General features: G+C 57.2%; 8 protein-coding genes across 8 annotated transcripts; 1 reads left to right on the forward strand and 7 right to left on the reverse strand.

Annotated features, from left to right (window-relative positions):
• Positions 1–1,103: 1,103 nt before the first annotated feature.
• On the forward strand, positions 1,104–3,007 carry P884DRAFT_189969 (uncharacterized protein; the record flags this gene model as incomplete). Its single annotated transcript, XM_069437479.1, has 2 exons — positions 1,104–1,296; positions 1,359–3,007. The coding sequence occupies 2 exons, from the start codon at positions 1,104–1,106 to the stop codon at positions 3,005–3,007; spliced, it is 1,842 nt and encodes a 613-aa protein (XP_069301855.1).
• A 187-nt stretch (positions 3,008–3,194) lies between these two features.
• On the reverse strand, positions 3,195–4,547 carry P884DRAFT_253723 (Isochorismatase-like protein). Its single transcript, XM_069440828.1, has 4 exons — positions 4,248–4,547; positions 4,168–4,183; positions 4,041–4,094; positions 3,195–3,867 (listed from the first exon to the last, which is right to left on the reverse strand). Exons 1-4 carry the CDS (start codon positions 4,276–4,278, stop codon positions 3,318–3,320), a joined length of 651 nt encoding a protein of 216 aa, XP_069301856.1. The 5' UTR covers positions 4,279–4,547; the 3' UTR covers positions 3,195–3,317.
• Positions 4,548–4,569: 22 nt separating this feature from the next.
• On the reverse strand, positions 4,570–6,627 carry P884DRAFT_234644 (Hydroxyethylthiazole kinase family-domain-containing protein). The gene is made up of 5 exons (XM_069439918.1): positions 6,221–6,627; positions 5,970–6,105; positions 5,492–5,873; positions 5,230–5,441; positions 4,570–5,177 (listed from the first exon to the last, which is right to left on the reverse strand). Exons 1-5 carry the CDS (start codon positions 6,504–6,506, stop codon positions 4,628–4,630), a joined length of 1,566 nt encoding a protein of 521 aa, XP_069301857.1. The 5' UTR covers positions 6,507–6,627; the 3' UTR covers positions 4,570–4,627.
• Positions 6,628–6,904: 277 nt separating this feature from the next.
• P884DRAFT_190108 (glycoside hydrolase family 30 protein) lies at positions 6,905–8,393 on the reverse strand (the record flags this gene model as incomplete). The annotated part of the gene is made up of 2 exons (XM_069437491.1): positions 6,905–7,917; positions 7,991–8,393. The coding sequence occupies 2 exons, from the start codon at positions 8,391–8,393 to the stop codon at positions 6,905–6,907; spliced, it is 1,416 nt and encodes a 471-aa protein (XP_069301858.1).
• A 610-nt stretch (positions 8,394–9,003) lies between these two features.
• Positions 9,004–12,166, reverse strand: P884DRAFT_281874 (L-Aspartase-like protein). Its single transcript, XM_069443571.1, has 18 exons — positions 11,990–12,166; positions 11,640–11,858; positions 11,528–11,563; positions 11,393–11,428; positions 11,287–11,302; positions 11,060–11,202; positions 10,983–11,001; positions 10,751–10,917; positions 10,634–10,699; positions 10,459–10,581; positions 10,386–10,409; positions 10,229–10,332; positions 10,163–10,173; positions 10,031–10,062; positions 9,872–9,977; positions 9,729–9,808; positions 9,591–9,674; positions 9,004–9,527 (listed from the first exon to the last, which is right to left on the reverse strand). The coding sequence occupies exons 1-18, from the start codon at positions 12,011–12,013 to the stop codon at positions 9,369–9,371; spliced, it is 1,449 nt and encodes a 482-aa protein (XP_069301859.1). The 5' UTR covers positions 12,014–12,166; the 3' UTR covers positions 9,004–9,368.
• Positions 12,167–12,680: 514 nt separating this feature from the next.
• Positions 12,681–15,467, reverse strand: P884DRAFT_274157 (uncharacterized protein; the record flags this gene model as incomplete). The annotated part of the gene is made up of 7 exons (XM_069442683.1): positions 12,681–12,914; positions 12,984–13,156; positions 13,231–13,587; positions 13,654–13,940; positions 14,008–14,181; positions 14,263–15,060; positions 15,337–15,467. The coding sequence occupies 7 exons, from the start codon at positions 15,465–15,467 to the stop codon at positions 12,681–12,683; spliced, it is 2,154 nt and encodes a 717-aa protein (XP_069301860.1).
• A 1,415-nt stretch (positions 15,468–16,882) lies between these two features.
• On the reverse strand, positions 16,883–18,755 carry P884DRAFT_189678 (pyridoxal phosphate-dependent transferase; the record flags this gene model as incomplete). The annotated part of the gene is made up of 2 exons (XM_069437455.1): positions 16,883–18,438; positions 18,530–18,755. The coding sequence occupies 2 exons, from the start codon at positions 18,753–18,755 to the stop codon at positions 16,883–16,885; spliced, it is 1,782 nt and encodes a 593-aa protein (XP_069301861.1).
• Positions 18,756–19,706: 951 nt separating this feature from the next.
• P884DRAFT_253733 (uncharacterized protein) lies at positions 19,707–20,250 on the reverse strand. Its single transcript, XM_069440829.1, has one exon. The coding sequence runs from the start codon at positions 20,227–20,229 to the stop codon at positions 20,047–20,049; it is 183 nt and encodes a 60-aa protein (XP_069301862.1). The 5' UTR covers positions 20,230–20,250; the 3' UTR covers positions 19,707–20,046.
• Positions 20,251–20,265: the final 15 nt, after the last annotated feature.

Raw genomic sequence — 20,265 nt, forward strand, 5'->3', positions numbered from 1 at the left:
GCGGTGTCTTGTGGCGCTCTCCCCCTCTTCTCGGGATCAAGGTTTCATTGGGCCAGCCAGCCGCATGGATGGCCTACCGCAGTAGACTGCATCCTCACGCCTTGAAGGACGAAAGCACGTGGGAACTCAAACGACAAATAGTTTAGCAGTTCTGATGAGAGCCTACCGCAATGGAAGACGGCACTTGCGCAATGCAGGCAGTAGTCGATTTCAGCACGTGAAAGAATTAAGTGAGAATGACGTTGAGGGGAACGGCATGCCAGCCAACTGAGACCTCCTAACCAACGAAGGAGCTAATAAAGCCCTTTGTTTCGTACATACGGAGTAATCCGTACACTCTCAACAATAACAGGGGTTGTAATAGGGTTAGGGTTATCATTCCTGGATGCTGGCTGGCTGGCTGTTTGCTCCCATCTAGTGTAGTTAGTGTATCCCAGCCATGCCTGCCTGCTCTAGCAACCGATTTACCATGCATCCAACTGCGCCGCTCGCGTTCTGTCTTCGATCCACGGGACTTCGCATCCTGCATTCACATCCATCGCACCTTGGCTTCAAAGCCCTATCGCTCAGCTTCCTTCTGACTACTTCACGAACCACCACACGAAACTACACGATCCCGGTGCTCTGCTCGAGATCCCCTGTCTCGAGAGTCGGGAGACTTGCAACCCTGCCTCGATCACGACGCTAGTTCTCATCCCCTCCTTCCAACAGCGATAGAAAACCTCCGATAGTCGCCCCAAGCGCCGATTCTTGTCACCGACGGTATCCTCGAACTCGCCAAACGCGGACGCTGACGCCACCACACGTCTCGTGAACCTTTACCCCCAGAGGCGGAGAGGATTGATTGGATTCGGCGCGGGAGAGTCGTCGCTGAAGACCTGGCGGTCTTGCGGGCGATGCGGGGGAAGGCGGACCTCGAGAATTGATAGCATCAAGGATCGAGGTCAGAGACAGCCACACTTTGCCGTTACCGCTGCCTGCATTCCCAGCGATTCACGGAAGGGCCAACCCTAGTCGACTGCCCGCCCTCTCTCGCGTCCGCCCTGGCACGGGGGCTCCGGCTTCTACTTCGGTCGTTTTCCCCCCCCTTTTAGCTCGTGGGCATGGATCCCGTCTTCGTTGTCACCCGCGAAGAGTTCCACGATGTCCAGATGGAGTTGAAACGCATCCACCATGTCCAATTGGTGCATGGGGAACGACTCCGCTCGCTGGAGAAACGTCAGGCCGACGATGCCGCGCTCAAATCCGTCTGGAATTCCCCGTTTCCGAGCGTTCTGGGGGGGACGCCGCAGCATGGTGTGTATCGCCAGTTTAGCGCTTGCTCGATTTTTTTTGAGCCGAACTGATACCATTTGCAGGGCCCGTGCATATGCCTGCCACGGAGTTGATCGACGATCTCGATGACGAGGACCAGAATCTGCTCGGGAGACTGCACCTCGAGACGGACGACGAACCGATCCGGAGGGGAGCGGCTTCGCGGGCGAACAGTGTCCGATTCGACGAGAGCGCCCTGCACGGGGCGAACTTCGGTCATGGCGGGCGCCATTCTGGTGACTTCGGTCCCAGCCGCCCTGGAAGCGGCTTCGGTGGGCACCAGATGGAGCGGACATATTCCCATAAGTCAGACGGTAGACACAGCTCGGCCGGACACTCGGTTCACTCAATGCATTCGGGGATATCGGGGCGTACCAGCAGCCTCGGGCTGGACAGTAACTTTATGATTGGCGGCCATGAGGATGATTCCGCCCTAGATATGCCGGAGCCACCTCCCGTGCTGTACATTCTGGGTTCGCCGCCATCCATCATCCGCTGCTGGCTGACGACCAACTTCACGTCCGCCGGCTTGTTGTATGCCGTGGTATGTACCGGGTCTCAGAAGTCGACGGTCGAGTACTCGCTACTGAGGGAGCTGGACCTGACCAACAACATCCACCGGGATGTGGACGGCGCTCACAGGATCACGCTTCCCGTATTTTTGGCCGAGGCGCGCGTCACGCAATCAAATTCCAGGTCTACCAGCCCAGGGCCGCATCTTCCCAGCATAACAGCTTCGTTTGAGGTGACGGGCATGGACCAGCAGGAGACGCCCGAGTCAAGGAAGGCGATCCGTATCTTCATCGGCAGCCATACGTTGCGCCTGCATGGCGCCGACATCCTGCTGTCCCGGAACCTGATGACACTGTACGGCAGTGACCGTGACAAGCTTTCCATCCCGTTTGTGAGACCCGAGGACGATGCCGTGTTTAAGAATCTCGCCACCACCAACCTGGTGTCGAGCAAGCCTAAGCTGAACGCCGCCGCCCCTGAGTTCATTGCCGGCGAGAAATCGGTAAACGGGTCTGTTCCAAAATCCAAGGAGCAGAATACCTCGGCGTCCAAATCGGCGGAAAGCGGTTCTGAGGAAGTGCTGTCGCCAACTGTCCCCTCGAGTCAGCCAACCAAGACGGGAGCTAGCGGTGCGACATCCGAAAGCGGAGGGGAAGCTGATAAGCGGGCTCCGGAGCCAGGTGCGCCGCCGCTGTCGTCCGGAAAGGAACCCTCTGGGCCAACCGAACCCAGCCGTCGAGAATCCAACTCTGCCCTCCGGACGCCATGGCGGCAAACGGCGGCCGCCCTTGCGGAGAGTAGCACGCCGCTGAGCGGATATCAGCCAGCTGCGCGGTCCCGCAACATGAAGGTTCTCAAGCCGACCAAGTCCAGCAGCGGCTCATCGACCAGGACGGGATCAACACACGATCCCGCGCCCGTAACGCGCCCCAGCGCGGATCAAAGGCGGAAGACGCAGGCAGAGGGCGGCTCGGGGGCGGTCAACCGGGGAAGCTCGAAGCGCGCCGTGAGCGTATCTGCCTTATCCGGCCTTGGAGAGGCGAAGCAGGCGGCGAACGGCCAGGAACCGACGGCAAAGGGCCCGTTGGTGGCTCCGTCAAAAGATAACCCTTTGGGAAGCGCGTCGGCTTTCTCTTGGATAGCGCCAACCAAACCAAAGGGGCCTCCTGCGGCTGACTAGACGGGGGATCACACCCATTGCCGATACGATGAGCTCGGATCGGGCAGTTCAACTGATTCAATGCTAGATGACTTGGCTGGGCGGTGGACGAGTTGCAACGCCCCAGTTCGGGGGACAGACTAGCGGCGAGTGTATCACAGACACGAAACGAGAACAATCAATCAAAGGAAAGCAATCTTTTTAAAGATGAGATTCCAAACCCCGTATGGGCTCTCGGCAACATCCTCTAGACTCGCCTCTGCCCTTTCCCCCTTCCCCTTTTCCCCAATTTCCTTTTTTTTTTTTTCCCAATCCGGTTGCCCTTTCCGCCTTACATCTTGCTGCCCAGCAAGCCTTTCAGCGCAGCCCTCGTATCCCCCACCGTATCCTTGACCACCCCAACAATCTGCTTGAACTCTGGAATCTTGGCATCCCCCATGCATTCGTAGATCCAGCTCTCGCTGGTCGTGACCACGGCGCCGGCCTGCCGCAACCGGTCGAGGGCGATCCCGACCTCTTCCCGGTTGGAGCTGCTGACGCCATCGGCGAGGATGTACACCTTGTGGCCGGCGGCGAGCAGGTCCAGCGCGGTCTGCGTGACGCAGATGTGCGACTCGATGCCGACGATGGCGACCTCGCACCCGGAGGGGGAGGAAGGACCGGGACCGGGCGAGGCGAAGTGGGGATGGGACGAGATGGGGTCGAGCCACATGCTGAAGCGCGTCTTGTCCACGTCGGCCTGGACGAGAGCGCCCGCGGCCGCCAGGAACGGCTGCAGCTCGGCGACGGTGTCGCCCAGGCGGGGGCGGTTCTGCGTGGTGACGAAGATGGGAATCTTGAGCGCCGTGGCGGCGATGAGGAGCTTGCGGGCCGTGAGGATGCTGCGAGTCGAAGGGGGACACGGCCGCGGGAGGAGGCGGCGGCGCCCCAGTTTGTGTGAGTGTAATGATGTGGAAGAAGGGATAGAAGGAGGTTTTTTTTATTCTCCTCATACATACAACTGAGAAGAAGAAGGGTGGGGAACAAAAGAACAAAAAAGGGGAGGGGGCCATACACTTTGTCGAACTCGTAAATGGTGGGCCGGAACTTCTCTTGGATGTCGCAGACGCTGTGGGACGTGGGAGATATGATGGTTGGCCTCACTGATCTCTGCCGTGTTTATTTCGACAGGTCAAACTTACAAGACGGCAGGTCTCTCTATCGTTATTTGCGAGTGAGTGAGTGCGCAGTCGACAGCAGCAAGACGGAGCGGAGAACTTACGGAACCGCCGTTCAGGGGGAGGTGTGGTCATGGTGAGCGATGGTAACTACTGCTTCTTTTTCAGTGAGTAAGTTGGGGATGACTTGTCATTCAAAAGCGATCACTGGATGAACATCTGGTGTCGAGTCCGGAGCTCGTCTTAAAGCGGGCGGATGGAGCTAGCTCCGTGGGTCCCCTCTAGCTGTAGGCCAAGCGCGGGGAAGCGGATCGGAGCCGAACGGATGTGAACTTTGGGGTAATTGCATCCGGGGGAATGAGCCGACTCTACCCCGCATTCACTGTGGCAAACCGAGTTCTGGGACGCGGGCTCAAAGAGGAACCAAGCCAGTTAGTTGATCCAAAGAAATAGGGGCCCGGGGAATTCTTGTTACGCTCTACATCTACTCAACACCGCGGACTTTCGCTCTCGCAAGCCAGGCTAAGTCGTTGCGTGCTGTGGCTTGCCTGATGAGATACAGCTCGTCCAAGAAGGCTGGGACAAAAGTTCCCGGCCCCCTGACTTCGGGCCGTTCGGCAGCGAGCTCGGCCGCAATCTCAAAGTGCAGGATAGCCGCAACAACGGCCGCAAGCCTATCCGTCTGGCGCGATGCAATCGCGGCCGAGATGGCTGTGCCCAGCGTACAGCCCGTGCCCGTCACCATGCCGAGATACTCGTGGCCGTTCTCAATGGCGTATGTTCGAACGCCGTCGCTAACAAAATCCGTCTTGCCCGTCATAAGGACCACGTTTTTCTCGCGACTCGCAAGTTCCCGTACTAGTTTGGCCTTCTGTGAGGCATCTAATGTGCTCGTGCTGTCAACGCCGCGTTGCTGCTCCTTGCTGTTGCCAAACACCGTCTTGATTTCGCCCTCGTTTCCCTTGATCACGTCGAGGTAACCGTTGGCCATGATCATCTTGACGGCTTCGCGTCGAAGGGAGGTTGCACCGGCACTGCAGGCGTCAGCTTTTTTCGCGAGCCTAGATGAGTGTGTAGGCAACATACCCCACGGGGTCAAACACGACGGGCCGTCCTTCCAGATTGTACGCCTTGAGTGCCTTCACGTAGTTTGCCAGCCCATTGGGGTCAACTGATCCCATATTGATGACTAGAGCCCCTCCAAGCTTGCACAAATCTGCAGCCTCCTCGCCGTAGCTGGCCATGATGGGCGATGCACCGACGGCCAGGGCCACGTTGGCTGCAAAGTTCTGCACAACCTGTCATGTGTTAGCACAAGGAGCCAGAAATCGTAGCCCAGCACGCTTACGAGGTTGGTCATGTTATGAGACAGGGGCGTGGTGTCGTGAATTCTTCGAATTACGGGTGCTGCCAGGGCAATCACGGCTTTGCCGTCAGCATCAGCCGACAGATCTCGGCTGGCGTCCAGTGTAAAGGCTGGAGGACCCCTTGACAGGGCAGCGAGGTTCTTGGCGGCAGCTTCTGGATCGGCAGCCGCCATGATAGCGCTCACAATTGCGACGCCGTTCAGAGCCTTATTCGGGGCGGCACACTGGTACAACACGCGCTGTATGTTGGACGCGTTGATGCCACCAATGCAGACCGCCGGCGTGTTATATCCTGCTTCAGCGATCCTTCTCAGGATCTCGCGCACGCCAGCGGTTCCAATGATATCTTTGGTGTTGGTCTTTCTAAGCAGTATGTGAGCAACCCGGCAACTCCTGAAACCACCACAGCAGCAGCAGCAGCAGCAGCAGGCAGTAAAAGCAAAATATTGAGGCACTCACGTCGCTGTGGCATAGACGGTGCCGATGCCGAGATAGTCGGCACCGCCTTCACATGCCTTGAGTGCTTCCTCAACGGTGCTGACCGTGACTCCGATGATCTTGTCCGGCCCTAGGAGATTTCTTGCGGTGGACAGCTCTGCAGCCCGGTGTCAGCGCAGGGACACACACACACACACAGACACGCACGCGTACACAGACCGACATGTACCGCTTTGCCTCGAGGTCTCAAGAAGAGCGGGAACCACACTCACCCATGTCGTCCTGTCCGATGTGGACGCCCTCACAGTCGACGGCGAGAGCCACGTCGACGCGGTCGTTGATGAGCAACGGCACATTGTACTTGCGCGTGACTTGCTGCATCTTCTGGGCCTTTGCGATGATTTCGGCCGTGTCGCCCTTCTTCTCGCGGAGCTGGACGATGGTGACACCCCCCTTGAGCGAGGCCTCGACAACCTCGTTGAGGTCCCTGTCGCCGAGGATAGCCGGGGTTGAGTCTGTGACCAGGTACAACCCGTAGTCAACCTGTGGCTTGCCCATTTTTAAATCGATTACGGGAGGCTGTTGGTTGGATTCGGCAAGTGGCCGGAACACACTGACTCACAATGAATGGTCGGTTTTCGGGGAGGGATTCTTGAAACCCGGGAAGCTTGCAAGCCTGGGACCGGATGGTGGGGTGGTGGATATAGATAGCGCGAGCGTGTTGGAAGGAGGTTCCGGCGTTAGTGGGGCAGGTGAGCTTCCCGTCTCTCATCATTCCTTCCCCATCCATCACATCGAAGCTTCTGCATTAGGAAAACAAAAGAGCAGCACAAAACATAAAATGTGTAACTCGATTTCATTTTCTGCTACCAGTGCTTCTTAATCTTTTTCTGGCCTAGTCTTTTTACCGTAGCTAGGTCATTTCCGTTCCCGCCATACCTCACCTCCCGTTCTGCTCAGGAGCTCTCCGGCAAGATAAAGAAGGTCGTGATTGATCTGGCTGCGACTGGCCCTGAAATGGTTCCGTCACCTGCCACCGTCGCCGGCGTAGACTCGCATTTTCTCGTGTTGTCAGACACAAACGCCTGCACCGCGGCTGCGCCGGGGCCTCCGGAGATCTTGATGCTCACGTTCGCCGCCGACCCCCCCGAGCTGATGGCAATGACCGCAATCGTGCCGTCTTCGTTTCTGAAGGCCGCCGTGCGCAGTCCATTCCCGCCGCCGCTGACCCCCACCCGCACAGCCCCGGGCCGCACGTAGCGTGACCAGTTGGCAAAAGCCCACAGCCTGCTCGACACCTCGTACGCGTTGGTCGTGTTGTCCACGCGGATGAGCTTCTCGTTGGTGTTTGGGTTGGGCCACTGGACACCCTCCCAGTACAGGTAGCCCGAGATGTTGGCGTTGACGACCGCGTTGTAGATGTTATTGGCCCACGTCAGCCCCTCGCCCGCGCCGCCGTACGAGTACCAGGCCGTGGTCCAGGCCCCGTTGAGGTCGCACTGCTCCGACAGCCAGACGGGCGCCCGCGAGCTCATCGGCCCGCCCGGGCCCCCCGAATACGTGTGCGAGGTCACGGTCCCCAGCAGGTCCTCGACGCCGGCCGACCGGATCTGCGAGACCATGCTCACCTGGTTGTTCCAGCCCATCGAGTCGCAGCACGCGATCCGTACCCGGTCCCCCAGCCCTGCGGCCTCGAGTGTTGGGTGCAGGATCTTGATGAAGTCGGCCGCCTGGTTGCCGTTGGACTGCATTGACGCGTAGCTGGCGCTGTAGTCCGGCTCGTTGAGGAACCCCAGGTGCGTGATGTTAACGCCTTCCTCCGCGTAGAAGCCAATGTAGGCCACCAGATAGTTGGCGTACGCCCGCCGCCAGTCGCCGGACGCACACTGCGCTCCCGGCACCCCGCAGAGGGTGCCGCCGTTGGTGTCGCGCCCGTTGGTCTTCATGTACCCCGGAGCGCTCCAGGCGTCTGCAGCGAGCCACCGTTGTTGATTAGAAGCCACGGACCGGCCCGGTTACCTTCTTCCCAACGGAGCACTTACCGGCGTAGATATTCTTCACCCCATACAAATTCACTGCTTGCTGCGACACCCACAGCTGCCCGCTGTCCTTGCCGTCCCACACGTACTGGGGCTCCGCGTTGGGGCTCCCCGGGTTGTTGGGCGCGATGGTGTTCATGAAGTCCGAGTTGCTGTTGGGCGACGACCCGATGCCATTGCGCAGGATGCTGAAGCCGGCCCCCGTCGTCCGGTTGAAGAGCAGGTCGAGCAGCTCTCGCTGCTTGGTCTTGTCCGACATGTTGGTAATCAAGTTCGCCCGCTGGAACGCCATGCTGAAGCCGAATCCATCCATGCGCTGGTACGTCTGGGAGAGGTCGACCGTGATAGTGTTTGCTTGGCGTGCTTGGATAGGCCTCTCACTGGGGGCTGCGGCGGTGCCGCTCATGGCCGCTGCCACCGTGAGGAAGGTTCCGGTGAGGTGCATAGTCCGTTAACAGTGGCTTTGGGAGTGGTGATTACGTTTATGGGAGAGCTCCTGGAGGGTTAACGCAGGTCGTCTCAACGCACGCATGCCGCAGACATGCCGGTTCAAATAAGGGCGGGTTTAGGAGTGATGGCTTCTTCTCTTCTGTCTCTCTTTCGTTCCCTCACAGTCCGTTCGTCCAGATTAATTGGCTTCTGTGATGTGACCATTTGAAGGTCAGTAGCAAAGGGTTCTCAAAGTTTCCCTCGTTGCTCATTCAGCCACGCCAACATTTGTTAGGTTTCCATCGTAACATGGCATACTTCCGTTTGTCCAGGAAGGAGGGTCGTGACATCGCCAGAGTTCCTGCGCCTTAACCAGCCAACGGAAGGGAGTGGTTCAGAGCTGGGCAATAAAGAACACTGTGGTCCGGTGCGTCTGCTGGTCGTTGGTGCATCAAGGAGTTGTCCGGCTGGCTGGTTGGAAACCGGCCAACGGACGGGTAAATTCATTACCTCAACCGGACATCGTAGAAGGGTGGAGAAGGGACCGAAAAATAAATGCCCGACGCAGCATACACTGCAACGTGCTTCGGGATTAAATCTGTGTCGTTTTGACTTTCCCTTACCCCAGGTTTCAACTGCCGTCTTCTGTACAGCTGAGCGGAGGCAACCATACCTGTGGCATTCAGGGCCTTGGTAACACCGCGTTCGTCAGAGCCCCATAAAGACAGAACCCATAAACCTGCAGCACATGAAAAGAAAATCCACGAATTGACTGGAATCTCTAGTGCCAAGAACATGAGGTGGTCGAGGGCTGCCGGGGGACGGCTACGGTGATGTCACATGTACAATTTGTTTTCTTGACCGACCAATCTATCCCCCTTTTTCTTTTGTTTTCCGAAACTAGCATACCATGGTGTGAAACGGCTAAGGTTTTTTTTAAAATTTTTTTTTTTTAAATCGAGAGTTGCGCCGTCGAGGCTGTAGCAAGCGACTCCTTGTACTTGGCCAACTTTGCGGCAACCTCACCGTTGCAGTAGTCTTCCACGATCTTGGGCGAGTTGCCAATAAACAGCTTGGGGTCGACGAGGCTGTCAATCTCGTCCCAGACGGGCTACAAGAAAACGTTAGCTTCGCTGCCACAGTGGTTGTAGGGCAAATACAGGTGGCTACTCGCCTTGAAGAACTCGGTCTTCTTGATTCGCTCAAGGAGATCGTTGCGGCCGCCTTGCTGTTTCACAACGTCGCTGGCTTGGTGAGACTGCTGTCTGTTAGTATCCTATCATAAAATTACCCGAGGAAACTAGTGACATACTAGCACGCGAATTTCCTCATGCGCTTCCTGACGAGAAACACCGTGCTGGGCGAGCTTCATCAGAATGGACTCAGTTGCCACTAGTGAAGTCGTTGCGTCAGCGTTAAGTCCCAAAAATAAGCAGACACTTGCGAAAAACATACTGAATGGAAGCTCTTGGTCAATGCGGGACCGGATGACGTTCGGGTAAATGACCAGACCGTTGGTGACATTGTCCAGCGCAAGCAGGATAGAGTCCGCCAGCAGAAACTGTGAAGAAACATTAACACATTGGAAGCGGAAGACCAGAGGTGGAGACTCACCATCTCCGGAATATCCATCCGGCGGATGGCGCCTAGGGCAGTTAGCAAAGGAAACAGTGTTCAGGAGCCAGCCTGTAAACAATCTCCCGGAATAGGGGTACAGGGTTAGGGTTGCTGCTGACGGGCACTCACTGTCATCAAGACTGCGATCAATGTCAGCAAGACGCAGTGAGGTAACGGAAATGAAAAGCCACTCACGTCCTCTCAAACCATTGGGTTTCGAAGGTTGCAGTGAAGTTGGCCGGCAGGCGGGCGAGCTTGCGGCCAAGGGCAGTGATGCGTTCAGACCTCATGGGGTTGCGCTGAGCAATCGTTAATGTCATCTCCTGATGCACAGTCCTCGACAAGCGCCCACCTTGTAGGCCATGGCAGAGCTTCCCTGGTTTGGTTAGCAGAAAGACAGGGCCGCAGGGATAGAGGTTTCTCACAATCTGGCTCTTTTCGAACGGTTCTTCCATCTCCTTCAGATTGGCTAGGTGACGAATATCGGAGCAGATCCGCTCGGCGGTTGCTCCCAGCGCGCAAACGGCGTTGGCAACGCGGAGGTCGACCTGTTTCAAAAATTAGTATGTATAATCTACCCGTATCAGGACGAATACTCACCTTCCTGGTGTACGTCTGGGTCGAGATAGCAAAGGTGGATGGGAACCCAGCCTTCTTGCAAAGAATCTGGGGGTCGTTAGCCAGCTAAGAGTGCAGGGCAATAGTGAGTCTTCTCACCTCATTGAGCTTAACGATCTTGCTGGCGTCCCCATTGAAAAGCTCGAGGAAGGTCGCCTGTGAACCAGTGGTGCCCTGAGCACCCCGGAACTGGAGCCTTTCGCGGACGGTCTCAATATCTTCCAGGTCCATCATGAGTTCCTGGATCCATTGGGCGGCGCGCTTGCCTGCATGCGAATCAGCACTTCATGCCCAAGTCGAAACACATAAGGAAATGGAATGCAATTCGTACCAACAGTGATGAGCTGGGCCTGCAGGCACTTGTTAGCAGCAAAAGCGGACAAACGCCCAAGCAAGGCGGCTACTAACCGGCTGATAATGTGTGAATCCCAGGGTGGGCATGTCCTTGTATTTGAGAGCAAACTCCTGAAGGTTTTGGATGACCTTGGCCAGCTTAGGGAGAATGAGATCGAGAGCACGTTTGATGAAAATCAAGTCGGCGTTGTCGGTAACTGCACGCTGTGTTAGTGTGACACGACCAATGCAGGAACTCTCGTAGCCCGCGATATCCCAGGCTCTGCAATAGTTGGGCTCACCATAGCAGCTAGTAGCCTAAGACCAAGTCAGAATAAGATATCGTGATGGTCTGGGCTGAGCCTCGATAATTGAAGTCTCATACCCCGCCTGGGGAAGATCACTCACACCGAGGTGGATATGGCCAGCGGCAGCAGGAGCGTCCTGAATGATGCGCCCCGTCAGCTACTACAGCCAGAGAGCCACATGGCCTTGTATTCATTCCAATTTGAAGGCGCACCCTAGGGGCTCAAGGGTCCGTACCTCGCCAAAGGCGTGGACGTGAGCCATGACATCATGCTGTGAACTCAATGTCAGTGAGCGTCCTCTCTCTGACCCCGTATGAGGGAAAGGGTTTTTTCAGAAATGAACATACGCGGAACTTGGCCTCGTAATCACGAGCGACTGCGAAGGCCTTGTCGGACACGATCACGTTGGCGCGCATCTGCTCAATGGCCTCGTCCGGGATGGGGAGCCCCAGCTCCTTCTCGGCCTCGGCAAGCCAGACCCAAAGCTGACGCCAGGTGCTGGCACGCTCGCGGGCCGAGAATATGGTCATCATCTCCTGCGAGGCATACCTCGTGCTGAGTGGTGTCTAATCTATGGGTTAGCGATCTTTTGCTGCTGACTCGGGGCATCCGTGATGGGAGAACAGCGGTACATGTTTCTCAGGAAAAACAATTTGAACCTGAAGCCATGGTCAGAACCGTGTGGATTAAGACTTGCCTGGTATTTATCGTAGGTCGACATCTTGTTGGCGTTGCACTGATTTTCGACGTGTGTGTTTGAGTAAACCAAAGCTAGTGCCCATGGAGAGAGATGTATGATTGCGGGGGAGGGGCAAGTTGCTTTTTTTTTGGTGGCCCCAGTTGGGGGGGGGGGGTCCAATTGGTTCTTGCAAACGACACGCCGGAGCAACGATTGCTAAGTTTTGGCCCTCCCGCTCTAACATGGGCTTGGACTTTTCGAATGGAAACACCCGCAGCTCGAACCTAGTCGCGACCTACAACACATCATGCCGCTCACACAAACGGGCACACACACACACAGAGCTCAAGGATCGGGAGGGCAAATCGACTATGGATTAGTTGTATCATGGTTTGGAGGATCAGTCCACCGGCCTCCCGATCGTGACTTCCTAGGCTCTGAACCCGTAAAATCCCGCGCCTCTTTCTCCGCCGAACATCGGCCTCTCAAAAGGGGCAAGAGTGCGCGTTGCAAGTTTCCGAATTGAATCCCAGGCATCTCTGCTTGAATCATCACTTGAAAACATCAAAATCTGGCAGCAGTCACAGATTTGGATTGTATCGCAAGTTCTCGGTTCTTTTGAAACTACCACGCATTGGTCCCTGCCCGAGGGCTCGGCGCCCGGATCTACCTTGGGCACGGAGTGCACTGCCTCCGTTTGCTTCCTGTTTCACGCCATATTAAAGGACTCCGTCATGGTGTAGTTGTTGAAGATGGCGACCCAGTCGATTGCCTCACCAACCGCAGACGTATCCCAATCCGGCGTGCCGCTGGTCGGGTCAGGCCACAGACCGCCTCCAAGATCCTGCATCAGGTCCTGGGTTGCGTCGACCAGCGTCATGGGCGCCGGATCGTAGACCCGTACTACCTGCGAGGTGGCGTAGTCGTCGTGATACTCGAGGACCTGATGGAAGGTTCTTAAGTGAGTCGCCCGTCTGCTGCTTTCGCAGCCAGAAAAGGCCTTGAGACTTACACGGAGAAGGTCCCTCACGTTGCGGACCTTACGCGCTAGTTTGGCAAAGGGGTCCTCGGACTCGCCGTCTCCCTGCCCGTGCTCTGGCTGGCCGTCGGCCAATCCTCCTTTCGTCTCGCTCTTTCGATTCTCTGCTGCGTGCTCCATTCGCTTCAATAATCGAGCCATGAACTCTAGGACGACGCACAAGGCGGCAGGTTAGCTCGGAAACCCCGGAAGAGGAGCCTAGTGTGATTCTCGTTCTTACCATCAACTTGCATCTCCTTTCTCGCCCTCGCCAAGTCCCACCCCGGAACCTGTACCGTCGCCAGCTTGATCATTGTCAAGAAGACGTAGGTCAGGTCGGGTGAGGTTGGGCAGACAACACGCGGGAACTTATTGGTCTTCTCATCCGGAAGACGGTTTTCCAGGAAAGCGTGTACGAGATGCGCACACTCCCATAACATAGCAACTCGCTCCGAGACATCCCCGGTCGTCCGCGCGGGCGAGAAAGGTATCGGTCCCGCCTCGCGTGACTGGCGGAGAAAGGGACAGTGGTAGAGCTCCTCCAGGCTGTTTTCATAGATCAGGATCTCGGCTACGAGGAAGTGGCCTCTTAACGTCGCTGCAGCGGGCATTTAACATCAGAAGCTCAATTCTCGGAAGGGGGGGGGGGGGGGGCAATACGCACGGTTGGCCCTGATATGGGGCGGCAGCGCAGAGGCAACTCCTCGGATACGTTCTCGCAAGCCATGAATGAAGTGTACCTGTGGCACTCGCTTCTCGTTTGGCGCGGCCTTGCGCTGAGCGAAACCTTGCGAAATGCCCTGCAACAACTTCTGCGCGCGGACGAGGTGAACGACGAGCTCGTCAGTGGGGTACTCCATCCGGCTCAGGAGAGCCCGGCAGCACGTCGCTAGATATGCGGCGTTTGCGTTGTTCATGAGTGCGTCCGGGCGCTTGTTGGTGGTGAAGGTTCTACAAACGAAACGTTGGAGTTTGAGTGTCTGGTCCCAACCTCGGAGTTGGCAAAGACTGGACTTACACAGTCACGAGATAGTAAGTCCCGGCAAACGCACGCATTTGCTCCAGGCTCTCCGAGCTGTATCCTTCCTTGTCTGGTATCCCTTTCGTTTCGACGGCACCCAGGCTTGTCGTTATTGACATTGTGAGAAACAGGAGGTTCATCATCTGGAAGCTGTCGAGATTATAATGGTACCTAAAACAAAAGTCAGAGTAAATAGTTCGCCATTGGCCAACGGCACGGCCTCATCAGTTGGCTGACAAGCGGGAGACCAACCAAGCAATCAGCATCTGCAAGCCCTGTAGCAGATCGAGGTTCTTCCGCGGCCTCATAAACGCAGTCTCGGTGACCTCCCTCAACAATTCGTTCCCCAGCGCAGCTTGCCGTCGCCCGTCAGACCGGCACGCTCCCATCATGACCACTTTCCAGAGGAATGGCCTCTGCTTCCACAACTCAGCCGACGACAGGTGCGGCGGAACAATGACAAAAGGGAACAAATGGTTCAAGTTTTCCCGGTACACTCGCAGGAAGGCTTCCGCCTCGTCATCCTGTGGCCATGGACAGCTCCGGTGTTGCTCAGACGACCGTGGGTGCGGTTGCTGGTGGGGAGAGGAGCCAATAGAGCTTGCTGCTGTCGTCTGAGCCGATGGATACCCGGACGAAGGCGGAGGCAGGACAGCGGCGGCTGCCGGCGGAACCACGCCGCTTGCTGGGGATTGTTGGTGTTCTAGGTCGCCACCGAATATGGGGTGGTTCGGAAATATGTGTCCAAGCGGGTTCTCCCAGCAGTTTTGGCGAAAGGTGCGAATTGACTCGCCGGTTTCGGCTAGATCAAGCGGCCGCAGATGATGCACGCGGTCAGCCAAGCCGTTCGGGGAACGAGAAGGGGCACTATGTTGGTCCAAGTCCGGCGGGCTCGGGGCTGCTGGGCCCTGCCGCTGGACGGACTCGATGAGGGCGGTGAGGTCCTCGAGGCGCCGCTCGAGTTCTGCTACCCGGGTGGTCCTCGGCTTTTTTCGCTTCCGCGTCGGGGCCGGAGTCTGTGAAGAGCATGGCTTCCCAAGCCGGTGGCACCTTAAGATTACGTTAGCGCGGCTACTCCTCGAAGAGTGCGCTGTTCGGTCCTTGGAGGTTCGAATAAAGGGGTGCTATTAGTTGGGGAAGCACTTCTTGGCATGCTCCGGAGGACACACTCTGCCGGAGCCACGAGCTTCCCCCGGTTGGCCCGGCGGGTGGAAGCACTCCCTCGCTGTGCTGGGAAGAGATACAAAAAGGCCCTCTCAAGAAGTAGTACCCGGACCGTCCCCCCCCCCCCCCCAAAAAAAAACCAAAAAAAGCCTTGGCACATACCTCTCACACTTCTCCTGTCCCCTCGGCCCTGCAATACACCTGCTCTTAGCCTTTGCGCAGGTCGTACAAGCTGTCGGGCCTCTGGGGCCTTTGGCGGTTCCGGCGACTGGTGCATCACCCCACAAAGCCATGTCGCCACAGACTCTCCAGGCCGATTGCAGTGCCGTAGTGCCGGGTCGCAGAGTCGCACGGGATGGTGGTGCGCGGATAGAGAAATCACCCGCGAGCGGAGTCGGGCTCTCGAAACGGACGACCCTCGGGAGGCGCGCGCAGCGGTGTATGAGATAACACAATTTCCGAAGAGAACGAGGTGGCGCACAAGAGATATCTCCGGTTCCGCAGGACCTTAAACAGAGGAGGAGGGAAAGAGGAGAACTCGAGGGTATTCCGCACTTGTCCGTCCCATTTGAATAACTTCACTTACACACGAGTGCTATCCGTACCAACGGACAGACAACGAAGAGAGACAGACGGGACACTTATCCCGAGAGACCTGGCACCTGGCAAAATCCCCCCAAACTAATGTAGAGTGTGCGCGCAGCAGGAGTCGTCGTCATCCTGCCTTAGAAGACAAATACATGGGGCTTCCTCTCTCACACGAGCGGCCAAGATGACCGGGCCCCTGGTCCGGGGTTAGGCGGCACGGACAGATTTGAGTCGGCGCGGCAGGCAGCTCTTGGCTCCGTCGGAGGGATCTGTTCGCTCCGGCTCCGTTCCTGTGGGGCGCATGTGGCGTTTGGAAAGCGACGTACGCAGTAACTAACGGCGATTTGTTTAAGTTCAGATGCCATTGGACAACAACGGGGTGGTGAGATCAGCGGGACCAAGCGTAGTCAAGCTTTTTACGGAGCGGTTAGTGGCTGTGCTTATTTGCAACGGTGCGCTGCGGTCCTGAGGGATCTTGATCCTAGGCGAGGGCGATCAGACCACGGCCTTCGCGGGACTGCGAAAAGCTGGCAGCGTGTTGAGGTTCAAGTCCATGCACAAATGCACAACAACAGAATAAACTCTCCAAGGAGCGAGCAAGGAGTACGCTCGATGTATGGGACGTTGGCCTCTCGATATGACGGGGCCAGCCAAAGTTTTCTACCTTTTAGGAGCAACTGTTCGCAAATAAGCATCTTTGCGTGGGAAAAGATGCACATCCTCCGCTACCTTCCCAGGCAAAGACACCTAGGGACTTGGGCGGTGAGACAATGAAAAATGAAAGCAAGAGGCCGACCACTATGTCTTCATTAGACACGAGGTACAGCACCATATATTTTAATCCAGAACCACAAAATCGCTATTGCACAAAATGCCCTTTTTTTTGCTGCTCGCTCGCTCCAAAGAACGTGTTTCACGTCTCTGGTCTTGAATTCAAGGGCACATGCCTACACGCATACACCAGATGGCTTCAGGTAGCGACAGACAAGACAGACGGGTCGGATGAGCTCCCCTAGGCGCAAAGCAGCAAGGGCGCCCCGGATAAGATAGACCGGGCAGAGAAAGGAAGAGAGTGTGTGTGCCCTCTGGTCGAGAGGACCGATGGCAGATTCAGGGGCCCTTAAGCAGAAACGCTAGCGCTCCTCAGGCTCTGCATCTCCCTCTCGAGCAGTCTCTCCGTGAAGCCGCCCGTCAACGGGGAAGCCTTCTGCTCCGCCTCGGCAGTCTGCAGCAGCGTGCGTGCCGCCTCAGCGATGCCCAGCTGCTCGTCGGTCCAGAGCGGTTCCGGGGGAGCGGCACCCGGAACGCCCACACCGATGAAGCCGCCTTCGGCCGCCCAGTCGCTGGTGCGCTTGATGCCAAGCTCGGACCAGATGGTCTCGATCGCGTTTACCAGCTCCTCGCGGAACTCCTTGGTATGACCCGGGGTTGGGGTGATGCGCAGGCGCTCCTGGCCGACGGGTACGGTGGGATAGTTGATGCTCTGCACGTAGATGCCGTGTTCGTGCAGGAGCTTGTCGCTAGCCTGCTTGGCGAGCTCGGCATTGCCGACGAGGATGGGGATGATGTGGCTCGGGTTAGGGATCACAGGAATGTCGCGCTCCTGGAGCGCCTCCTTGACGGCGCGCGTGTGCAGTTGCTGCAGGCGCCGATCGCCCTGGTGTTGCATCTGATATTCAATGGCCACCCGCGCACCGGCCATGACGGCGGGAGGGAGAGAAGTGGTGAAAATGAAGCCTGGTGCGAGGGAGCGTACGGTGTCGACGAGCTTGGCGCTGCCGGCGATGTAACCACCAACGCAGCCATAGGCCTTGCCGAGGGTGCCCGTAATGATGTCGATGCGTTCCATGATGGTACCGGCGGGCCGTCCCTGAAGGTGCGCCTCATAGTCAAGGTGCTCTGCCACGCCCGCTCCGTGCGGGCCGTACATGCCGACAGCGTGGACTTCGTCGAGGAAAGTGATGGCGCCGTACTTGTCGGCGAGGTCGCATATCTCCTCGATGGGGCCAACCGAGCCGCACATGCTGTAGACCGACTCAAAAGCGATGATCTTGGGAATGTGAAGCGGGAGAGAAGCCAACTTCTCCTCCAGGTCCTGCACGTCATTGTGCTTGAAGATGATCTTTCTCGCGCCCGAGTGGCGGATACCCTGAATCATGGAGGCATGGTTCAGGCTGTCCGACAGGATGACACAGTCGGGCATCTTACTCCCCAGCGTGGCCAAAGTGGCATCGTTGGCCACGTAACACGAGCTGAAGACCAGTGCGGCTTCCTGCGCATGGAGCTTTGCAATTGTCCGCTCCAGGTCAACCGCATGCTGGTTGTGGCCCGAGATGTTGCGCGTGCCGCCGGCGCCGGCGCCGTATTCGTCGAGAGTCTCGTGCATCGCCTTTAGGACGTGCGGATTGCGGCCCATGCCTAGGTAGTCGTTGGCGCACCAGACAGTGACCTTCTCATCTTTGCTAGCCATGTGCGCACGGGGAAACTCCTTGGCAAGACGATTGATGTTGTTGAAGTAGCGGTACGACTTGTCCTTGTGCTTCTTCTCCAGTTCGCGGCTGTAGAAACCCTCATAGTCGAATTTGCCTGCACGAGTGCTCGAGGCGCTGGGGCGCGTGGCGACAGCCGGGCTAGCGCCGACGTGCTGCTTGTTCGGAAGGCGGGGAGGTAGCTGGACTGTGTAGTTTAAGCGATAAATCAGCAACCGGAGCTCTTCGTGGTGATTGTTCGAGAAGGACTCTGCAAGATGCAAGGCATCAGAACTAACCCTTCTCATGACCGGTGAAGACCGACGCGTCAACGGCCTGAGCCTCCTGGGAGCGGCTGGTGTGCAGCTTCGCCTTGCTAGTCTTCTCATGGCCGTGGAAAGTGGACACGCCAGACTTGGCGGCGACGGTGGAGAAGCCAGCGGCGTGTCCGATGCGAGCCGACTGGATTGCCATGGCCTTTCCCATCACGGGGCAGCGGCGAGCGAGAACCTGCAACTTAGACATGGCGCCGCCGCCGGGGGACACGCTGGAAGGGGTGGCTGTCGACATGGCGCGAAGCCCCGCGGCAGTGGCCTTCTTCATGAAGGGACACACCGCCTTGGACTGACGCAGAACAGAGTCCATGATGCCGGTCGAATTGCGATGTCTCGAGAACCGACGTGAATGCGGTGCGATGCGAACCAAGGAGGTTGAGCAAGGGTTTCGTCAAGCGATGTTGAACAGCGGGGGCGGGGGGAGATCAAATCTTTCCCACGAAAGTGGCGATTTTAAGATGGGAAAAAAGACCCCGTTTTCTGGAGAAGCGGGATAGTTGCTCAAAGGAAGAATCCCAGTAGCACACAAGCACGGAACGCACTGGCGGCAACAGGGTGAGCAGAAAACAATTGAGACGGGTTTGGTGAGAAGGAGAAGGAAAATAGACACGAGGCCGAAAGTCGAAACGATCTCGGTTGCCATCTTGTGCATCCGGTCCACTGTGGTGGATACTTGGCATCTCGGACTCGGCGTCTCGGGATCTGTTCTCTTCAATGAGATTCCGGCCATTTTACGCTCTGGCCAATTCGCCTCTCCCTATTGGGTACGATCTCTAGCCTCCCCCCACAGCCACCCCAAGTCACTTGGAACTTCCCGCTCCGTAGTCACTAGCCGGGACCCCGCGGTATCGGAAACGTCGGCCGTCTGGCACCCTGGATTGAGCCCCGTTTTTTCAGGGCCGCCGAAGCCGACGTTGCAAGTCATCGACTCGAGCGTGCATCGAACCACTTCTTAGATTTCCGCTCAATCCTTCCCGTGTACGGATTACTTGGTACGCGCGACAAACCCAGGATATGCCCCGGCGCAGTCACCTGATGGCTCCGGAAGCAGCAAGCGCAGCAAGTGATTCGAAAAAGTCGCGGTGTTTTTTTTTTTTTTTTTTTTTTTTTTTTTTTAGCGCCCGGGCGGGCATCCGACCGGCTCCCCCTCAAACTCACACTTCTCTTCCACTCCTTCATGCCACGCCCAACAATGCCTAGTCTTTTGCCCTAATATTAATATTCATGAAGTCGCGAAGCACACAAAGATCATTGGCCCTTTCCCCCCCTGCTTCCACCCTCCTCCTTCCTTTAAACCCCAAAAATATTTTACCCGAAGCCTGGTTTACTTGAGGTAGTGACCGCCACTTGCTCACCGCGAACACCCCACGAACTGCGCCAACCAGAACCCCACGTAATGAACAAGCGTAGGATGCAAATGTAAGGGTATCTCGGGAATAGCCGTAACGAGAAAAGAATGAGGCAAGGAGAAAATACTTCGGTTAGTCGATAATATGAGGGGATTCGGCTGAATCTCCGGGTTTCAGCCCACCCCGGCGGTGCTGCGGGGTGACAGGATCTTCTTGGTCCGGCCCGGAGCCGATGAAGCGCAAGAACCCTCGGTTGCCCCTGTTCCTCCCCTCACTCAACCGTCCCGTACTATGCCTCTCCGCCTTCGTCTTCATCGACCATTCTGCTCGCAGTTGCTATCGCGCATGACC

Source organism: Thermothelomyces heterothallicus (assembly GCF_042370625.1).
Source record: "Thermothelomyces heterothallicus CBS 202.75 unplaced genomic scaffold P884_scaffold_1, whole genome shotgun sequence".
Taxonomy (NCBI): domain Eukaryota; kingdom Fungi; phylum Ascomycota; class Sordariomycetes; order Sordariales; family Chaetomiaceae; genus Thermothelomyces; species Thermothelomyces heterothallicus.